General features: G+C 42.4%; 1 protein-coding gene across 1 annotated transcript; it reads right to left on the bottom strand.

The window, feature by feature from the left end:
* Positions 1–8: 8 nt before the first annotated feature.
* On the bottom strand, positions 9–8,161 carry mmd2a (monocyte to macrophage differentiation-associated 2a). Its single transcript, XM_068718933.1, has 7 exons — positions 7,803–8,161; positions 4,535–4,616; positions 3,712–3,872; positions 3,012–3,086; positions 2,829–2,930; positions 2,587–2,656; positions 9–1,744 (listed from the first exon to the last, which is right to left on the bottom strand). The coding sequence occupies exons 1-7, from the start codon at positions 7,829–7,831 to the stop codon at positions 1,544–1,546; spliced, it is 720 nt and encodes a 239-aa protein (XP_068575034.1). The 5' UTR covers positions 7,832–8,161; the 3' UTR covers positions 9–1,543.
* Between the last annotated feature and the right edge of the window lie 1,084 nt (positions 8,162–9,245).

Below are 9,245 nucleotides of genomic sequence, written 5' to 3'. Positions count from 1 at the left end.
TCCCAGAGTAATATAGTGTTTCTTCTTTAATTCAGTGAAAATACAATTTTACAAAATAGATCATCTGATTTTAAAAAACAAACAAAAAGAAAAAAGCTCACTTCCTGAGTAAGTGCTCCATTTTTCTGTAAAAACAGTTTAACTTCTAGAGGTTAGGAGAACCTGCAAATGTGGTCTATGCAGTGGATGAAGTATAAAAATGAAGACTGTAAAAAGAAGAAATAGTGTATAACATGCCTGTGTGTTAATTCTGTCATATTCTGAGGCTTTTAGGAAATTCTTCTGTTGCTGATAGAAAAGTGCTCAAGGGTAAGAGTCGCAATCATCGTCTTCTAAACAAGATAATCAAAGCATGCAGGCTTGACACTCTTTGTGGATTTAACATGTGACCCAGAACACAGTGTTACACTAGCTCTAGATTAGACTTTTTTATCTTTCAAATAACATGACAGTAAATTATGAGACTTGATTTTTAGGTGGATTCAAGACAAATGTAAATCACAACAGAATCACAAATGGACCAGTTATCCTCAACCGTCAACGTTTATCTGGAATAAAAGCAGCTTAAACATATCAGTGCGTCACCCAGCTGATATACAGTGACCTCAAGTCTGTCTGCAGGTTGCTTAATGCGACAACTTAGTTTGATGAATGTGGTACCTTCCAACTGCATAGTGTGTGGATTTTGTGATCGTGAGAAATGCCCATGTGTGTGTGTGTGTACATGAGCAGAGTGTGAGGCGTGAGCTTATTGGACAAACTCAACCGCCCCAAAATGCATCTTCAGACTGTTCACAAACTGAACCGTTTGATAAAATGATTACAAATGAAGGCTACAGTTGACGTAATGTTCTGTAGAAAACACGTTTAACGCTAAAATATTTCATAATTTGAACTTGCCTTAAAGGGCCAGTGTACAGCATTCAGGGGAGGGGGATGCAGTACTTAGTCAACCTAAGAGTTTGTTTGTTTATGAAACCAGTGGAAGCAAGCGTGCTGTGTTGAGTGCCAACTCTTATATTTTCATACTTTGCCGCTGTGCAAAATGGACAAAACTAAAATAAAGTCGGGGTTAGTACCAATGTGAAGGAATGCCTTTGTGGTAGGAATATGTAAAGGGTGGATTCAACTAGCCTCTGCTAGTTTAGCAGGTGTAGTCACAGACTGTATATGGTAAGTTCTGTTACTGAGATGTTTGATTAAGTGAATAGTTTGACATTTTTATAGGCTTTAGCAAATTGTCAAACTATTCTTTTCACTGAACAGGTGTATGTTTGGTCCCGTCAGGCTGAGTGTTCACGCATCAGTCCGTTCTATAATTGGCATGTTGAAATGACTTGTAGTTCGACAGTAAGAGTGTTTGGTCCCAGAATTTTGGCCCCAACAGTTGGAGAATTTCATCTGGCCTGCAGCTGTCAGTGCTGACGGTCAGATCATGTCGTCACCGTCCCTCCAGGTGTAGCCTCATGAGTCAGGTTAGCTGTTGTCAAAACATTTCCTTCTCTCAGGCAGCCGTGTGATGATCTCAGGTGAGAGCGGCTGGTCATCTCGATGTCTGCAGCAGTGGCCCGGGTAAGTACAGGTACCTCCAGATGGCGTAATAATGAATGCACGCTCCTGCTGCGACGAAAAGATGCCAGATGGCGTGGGCGAACGGGACAAGGCCGTCGCTCTTAAAGAAGACCGTGCCCACCACATAGAAGACCCCTCCCACCGCCAGTTCACACACACCTGTACGCTCCACCTGTAACAGTTCAAACAGTCACATGAGCGAAGAGTCGGTAGAGTAACGAATATAAACAAATAAAGAGCACGTTCAGCTAAATTAATTTTAATGTGCTTTACTATTGCAAAAAAAAAAAGTAAAAAAATACATGTAATAACGATACAACAATAGCGTTCCAACACTGTTGATGTTTGGAACCTAATAAATACAAAAGAAGAGGAGCTATGGTGTGGTGGAAGTTGTTTTAGTGTCTGGACGTGTTTAACCCAGACATTTGAAATTGTTAATACTTTCTGTTTTACATTTTTGCCAAAATGTGAATTAATCTGCTGTAGAAAATAGTCCCCAACAAAATCGTTACTCTCTTTACACCTGTTTCAATGAGGTTTGCGAAAAAGAAAATTCAGAGCCCATCAGCTTTAGTAAATTATATTTTTGACAGAAAGAATAACTAAACAATTATATGTTTCTAATCCACTTTTACAGGAATGAATGGGCTTGAGGATGAGAACCACAGACAAGATAGAAAAGTATTAAGAGACAGACTAAAGGTTTATTGACTTTGGTCTTTTCATGGGATTTGTAAAAAATATAAAGAATATATATAACTTTTGTAATCTAAAATATTATAATATAATACAATCTTAAACCCGGGACAAAGTGAATCTAAAACACACACTTTGTTACAGTAACTAGATGTGATTTGAAGGTAATGGGCTCAAACAAACCACCTGTTCGGTTCTTTAAATACTGACAGTGTGTGATTCCAACACAATAGCAGGAAGCCTGCTGCAGCGGAAGACGGCTCACAGAAGAAAGCTCTTTTTTTTCTCAAAAGCAGGTTTGTGTTTTGTGCCTACCATAGACAGGATGACCAAAGCAGGAACGACCCCCATGGCCACATATCCAAACAACTCGACCAGCTTGTACCTGCAGGTAGAAAACAGACGACGTGAAAACACTAACTAATCTTCTATGTAATTGTTTCTGCTTCAAACAGCAGCCCAGTGTTTGCTGTAAACACTCGGGGACGGGAGTTTGGTCTCAGGTTAATTGTGTCAAACCCGGGACACGGGAGAGACACAGAGGCAGGCTACGTTACCTCTCGTGGAAGAAGAAGACGTACATGGATCCTACACAAGCCATGACCCATATCAGCCAGCGCATGTGGCACGTCCAGGGCCCCAGCTCCCTCAGCATCAACCTGAGGAGACACAGCGGGACGGTCACTATCTGAGCCGAGTACGTTATCCACGCAGACTGCGTATGTAGCTCCTTGACCCACCAGGGAGAGTAGGAGGCCGCTATGAAGAAGTAGATGGCCATTCTGTCGCACATGTGGAAGCGCTGCTCCACCTTCCTACACAGAGACAAAGAGAGGGAGAGCTTGTTTCTAAATCATGACAACCTTTATGCAGTTTAATCCATAATCTCTAACTACACAGGACACAGTCTGCTAAAAAAAAACACATTCGTAAGGACAGGATTGAGTTACCTAGGAACTAAAGTTTGTTTCAGTACATGGCAGGTGTCACATTTTAGAAGACATATTTGGTTGTTGTGAAAACACCCACATGCACAGATGCAAACATCCCATGACCCTGTCGTATAACGTATAAAACAGGGCTTGTTGTGTCTTTTTGGACTACTATGTGTGATATGCCAGAGGAGTTGCTTAAGAGTGCGTATCTATTCCCCACATTCTTAGTTCCATAATGTGAGTGTGTGTTTGACTGTCATATACAGTATGTGAGTGAATGCTTTTATAGAGGGTGTGAAGTGAAGTTCATGTGAAGTATGTTCATTACCACGCCACATCTGTCGTTTGCTCCCTGCCCTTCTGGCTCTGTCCTAATTAACAAACTGTATGTCTGAGTGTGATGTAAATGTCTACCGGAGCAGCACATAAACACACACATGTACATCTGCCAAATCCCTACCAGCGTTTTTCTGCTACACACACACACACACACACATACACACACCGAAGGTGGCTGATTTTCCAGGCAGCGGTGTGGAAGAGTGTTGAGGTGACAAACAGGCCGGTGAGACCGCTCCCATATAGCCAGGCTGCCACAAGATGCCATTGGTCCACAGACAGGAAGTAGAGCACAGAGCCACCCACCAGACTGGGAAGGATCCACAACTGGAAAAGATCCGAAAGACACATTTTACTTCTTGTGGCAGAATTATTCTACATTTGTCCTGAAACGTTAGCTGTTTCCAGACTTGATGCTAAGCTAAGCTATCTGTCCGCTGGCTCTAGCTTCACATTCACCGTTCACACACAGGAGACAGAGTGGGATCAATGTCCTCATCCAACCCAAAACATCAAAATACTCCTTTTATTGATTCTGAATCTAGCAATGGTGAAGATGATACTTGATGTTTATGGGATACGCTGCCCTGCGAAATGGCACTGTTTGAATGAATGAATGAATGAATGAATGAATGAATGGAATGAAGAATCAGAAAACTCCGGTGCATTTGAGGCTTTACAGTCATTACGGCCACGTTTTCTCTCTGTTTCCTTCCATGTCTGTCCGTCTGTTTCATTCACTTTCTGACGGTTGGCGGAAGCGCACAGGGATTACAGCAGATTAGAGAAAGCTACAGGCTGAATCACAGATTATAGCCTCTATGGCACGGCCCAAAATCCTCCATATTCCACGTCATTCCTCGCAATCGTCTCCATCTTCAGAGAGACAGTCTAACCAAACATTCGACTCGATCCCACGCGAGGGAGTAAACTGAAACTGAAGAAGAACTCACTTTGAAAGTGTGTTTCTGTGTGTCTGTTTGGCTCACCCCATGTGTGGCACAGTTTGCAGCATGTTCATATTCAGTGGGCTGGTATCTCTTACTGGCTGGGACCCTGCAGTTCATGAACCTGAGAGAGAGGTGAGGGAGGAGAGTGAGAGTGAGAGAGAGACAGAAAGACGGGAAGAGGAGGGGGGGGTGTTCAGGTAATGAATGCAGATCTAGAGGGCAAAACAAAGTTCTGCTTTATTAGTTAATAAGTTACTGTGAGCTGAACCCAATGGTGTGTGTGTGTGTGTGTGTGTGTGTGTGTGTGTGTGTGTGTGTGTGTGTGTGCGCGCGCGCGCGTGCGTGCGTGTGTGTGTGTGTGTGTATGATGGTCATTCTTGAAGGATTTACAGGTCTCTAATCCACATCACGTTGTCTGAATTTTAGTGTGCCTCATCGTTGCTGGGGCAACTGTCCGCGTCGCTATGGTCACCAGTGATGTCAGTGGCTGTACTGCAACAACAGGATACCACTGACCACTAACTATAAACTTTATTTGCATTATTTGTTTTGTTGCCACATACTACTGAGAAAGATACTTTGAGTGTGTGTGTGTGTGTGTGTGTGTGTGTGTGTGTGTGTGTGTGTGTGTGTGTGTGTGTGTGTTTGTGCGTGTGTGTGTGTGTGTGTGTGTGTGTGTGTGTGTGTGTGTGTGTGTTGTGTAGTCTATTTAATCAGCAGTAAATCTCTCAATCCCAGCTTACAGGGAAAAACACATCTGGAGATGTTACGAAACCACATTTTATACAACTAGATGCACACACACACACACACACACACACACAAATGAACACACGCACAGTAATTTGAACGCAGCCTCTCGTGCAGGGCCACAGGTGTGTCTACGTTGGTCAGCTGTGTTGTGTGATTACACATTTAGGCCGATGCCTCATCACACGCACACACAGACATCACGCCTTATTTCCAACACACACACACACACACACGTCCCGTAGCGGTTTGTTTTAATAGTCTGTTAATTCTGCACAGGGGAGGAGAAAGTGAATCAGCAAAAGAAAAACCAGACAAAGGGACGCGATCACTTGCCACAACTCTCACCTTAAAGTCTATAAAACAGCTGATTACCAAAACACTCCTAGTTAATGTTGCTGTCCTAACCTTGCAAGCTGCACACATTTTAGTAAAAGAGTGATTTTATTGACTAGAAACAACTTCAAATATCCTGTGAGATCACAAGATAATTTTTATCTGCAAATAAAAAGAATAGGAAGTGATAAAAGTCACTCTTTCTACATTCAGAGAAGACGCTACTGTATTTTTTGGTGCTGCTCTCGGGATATCTTGATCACCAATTTCATCTTTTACAAAATGTCACGTGTGCCTGCGGTTTGGTGGACAGGACGAGAATGAGAAAGTAAAATGTATTGGTCGTCTTATTTTACATTAGAGCTTGAGGCGTGTGTGTTTGTGTGTTTGTGCACTCACCACCAGAACCCTCATAACAAGAATGTCGGTGTGTTTTCCTGTTGTGGGTCGAGGCATCAGGGCTCTCTAATGCACAACCTCCACAAACACACACACACTTTCTTCCGTATCTCTCGTTTGTTTTTGTTTTTTTGCTTACCAGCACTAATATAACGGATTTATTTATCAGTCTAACTCACGTTACTGCTTTGAATATACTTTTCTCGACTTGCCATCACTTAAGTATTGTAATGCAGACTCTTTTCACTTAGTTTAAAAGTGCTAAATTCAAATTCAGAGCATATCTGTTGTCTCCACGCGGCTCTCAACACGGCGACACACTAGCCGGCCCGCCTACATAAACAAAGCACAGAAAATCTCAGATTATAACACAGAGAGGGAAAGGGACTTAATTCTCTGCTCAGCTGGACATTACTCCACTAAATCTGTACATAGCTAATAGGTTTTTACTGTTATATTAATGCTTTGAATTTCAAATTTAGCAGCTTTAAAGTTCTGCTCACATGTGAATGTCTGCATGATTTCTGCTGCAAGAATCCTTAAATAAACTTGAGTCACATGCTCTATCATTCTCTAGATGTAATTCACATGAAGAAAACATTTAGTAACATTAGACTATTGTTTGGCAGCCATTCCTTTAGTTTTCCCCTGCAGTTCCACAGCCGTGCCAAGTGCACAACAAGAGAGCAGGGTTTTTTCTGAGCACTGTTGCGGTATTGTAGGGATATCAATGGACCTGAATGTAGCACTCTGATGTCCTCTAATCGGTTATGACAGAACTGTGTGTGTGTGTGTGTGTGTGTGTGTGTGTGTGTGTGTGTGTGTGTGTGTGTGCGTGCGTGTGTGTGTGTGTAATGAACTGAAAGGAGGGGATAGAGATTCGCAGGCTCTGATCAGAGAGAGCATTGTTGCCCTCGTCAGCACACTATTCTTTCTCTTATTCTCTCTTTCATGTTCTGAGATTCTCCACACGTGTGTGTCATATGGTTTCAATATATATGTTCTTCATGTGTGTGGCGTGTTTTCACCTCACAAAGCGAGTGTGTGTTATGAAAGCCCATTACAGCACATTCCATACATTAATAGGTTCGCTTGCATCTAAGAGGATCAGAACTTTTGGATCATGGTGGGATGGTGTACACTATTGGAATGTTTGTGTGTACACACTCTGTAACTCCCGGGCTATTCCTTTTACAGCAAAGATTAAATTCATCTCCTCTGGGACTCAAACTCTTGTTCTCACGATGATCGCCATCTCCCACGCACACATACACACACACACACACACACACACACACACACACACACACACACACAGGAAGACACACAGACATGGAGGCTAACTGACAGATGAATGCACTCACACAGACTTCAACATGAGATACCGTAAACTGCTGGGTACGTGATGACATCAAAAAGGTAGCTACTGCTGAGCTCAAGCCAATGAAGGAACCTGGACTTCAGAGAGACGGTTGGGAACATTGATGGAAATACAGTGATTTGATGGTGAAACTGAAAATTAAATCATGCTCCTTTTAGCCTGTTTGGGTAACTCAGCGGTAATAAAAGTAATGGTCTCCAAGCTTGTTGCTTCTCTCTGGATCTCTTGATGACACACACAAACACACACACACACACACACACACACACACACACACACACGCACACACAAATGAATCGATAACATCCCGTGTCACTGTGCCAGCGCGTCCGTTCGCATGGATGCACAGGATGTCACACATAAAAAAACGTGCTGCAAGATATTCGCAGTCAAACTTTCCTGTGATTATATATATATAAATATATATATATAAAAAGATACCTTCCAAATTTTGTCCTCTTAAAGTCCATCTCGTGCGTTTGGCCTCTGTGCGCGCGCGCGCGCGCGTTGGTGCGCTCTATTTACCAACAGCACACCAGCGAGCGTCGTCTCCTCCTACGGATCCCCCATTCCGGATGTCCCACCGCCGCGCGTCCAAACATAAACACAAAAAAGTCCGACAGGAACATCGACCCCAAGGAGTCAACTCCACAACAACAAGCTCGCGACTTTATCTAAAGTGTCGGGACTCCTCCCGCGGGACAACGACGAGCCATCCCGCTGGAGGACGCGGAGGCGACGCGTGAGGGGAAACTGTGCAGAGTTTTGTTCCGAGTCTCAGATGTGTTCGCAGGATGTTCCGCGGGACTGGGTTTGTAACCACTCCTCCCCTCTCCTCCCCTCCCATTTCCCCTATCCAGGCTGATGATAACACACCAGCAAACAGAAACAGCTCCCCACAACACAACAACTCCCTCCCCTGCCTCCGTTTTATATGTTGTTGAGACACAATATACAGGGAAATACAGAGAATGGGACACAGGGGTGGAACTTGACCAATCAATTATAAATAATTTGAGGAAGTCATTGATGTTGTAGTGGGTGAGAAAATAATGTAAACACACTGACGGGTAAAAAAGCACAATTTGTCAGCTGCAGCCTGGCCAAGATTTTAGAAGTCCAAGGTTCCCGAAACGCACCGCTGACCCGCTCAAAGAACACACACAAATGTGTTCTCTCATTATTCTTCATTTTTTATTTTGCTGTCAACTGTTCAATGATGTATTCTAAACATTGACTGTACATTTGTTCAAATACTGCACTAAAAGATCATTTTTTAGGTACTTGATATTTCTTGGGTATTTACATTACTTTTACTCCGCTGTAATTCAGAAGTACAGTAGATATGTGCTTTTTACTTCGCTATTCATCTGACAGTTTAGTTACTAGTTACTTTTTAGATTTAGACTTAATGTGTCATAAGATTATGATAAGTTTATGGAATACGACACCTTGTTTAAGATTAAACCAGTGGTTCTCAACATTATTGTTTATGGGGTGTTGGAGTGATTTCACCTCTTGTGACTCTGCTACAACAATAAAATGCTGCATACACAATAATGCGTAACAGTCTATTAATGTGTAATATAGCAGTCACAGAGGGCATGTTTCTGCAGAACAAGTCTTTTCTTTTTACTTTGGTATATTTTGTTGATAATGTACTTCAGAGGAACGAAGGACTACCACTTGTTTTGAGATGCTTTTTTTTACATTCACATACTTTTAAATAAGTACACTTTTTCCACCACTGATTTGAATTTCCTAAATTCCCTGCCTACTACACACTGCCAGGAATAAACAGGTGGAGTCCTGTATTTATTAATTTGCCATACAGTGGTAAAATGTAAATATTTTGTGTCAAAAAACATATGATTCAGCCTTTAA

Source organism: Cebidichthys violaceus, unplaced genomic scaffold (genome assembly GCF_023349555.1).
Source record: "Cebidichthys violaceus isolate CVI_PGR_0920_01 unplaced genomic scaffold, fCebVio1.0.p SCAF_23, whole genome shotgun sequence".
In the NCBI taxonomy this organism is placed as follows: Eukaryota; Metazoa; Chordata; class Actinopteri; order Perciformes; family Stichaeidae; genus Cebidichthys; species Cebidichthys violaceus.
The sequence above is the reverse complement of the archived record's forward strand: the minus strand, read 5'-3'. Positions and strand labels throughout refer to the sequence as shown.

Bases quoted from the DNA above. Each gene is read 5' to 3' on its own strand.
- mmd2a (XM_068718933.1), bottom strand. From the start codon at position 7,831: ATGGACTTTAAGAGGACAAAATTTGGAAG. The intron at 2,931-3,011 runs GTGGGTCAAGGA...GTGTCTCCTCAG, and splicing joins GCGGCCTCCTACTCTCCCTG to GTTGATGCTGAGGGAGCTGG. The intron at 1,745-2,586 runs GTAGGCACAAAA...GAACTGTTACAG, and splicing joins CTTTGGTCATCCTGTCTATG to GTGGAGCGTACAGGTGTGTG.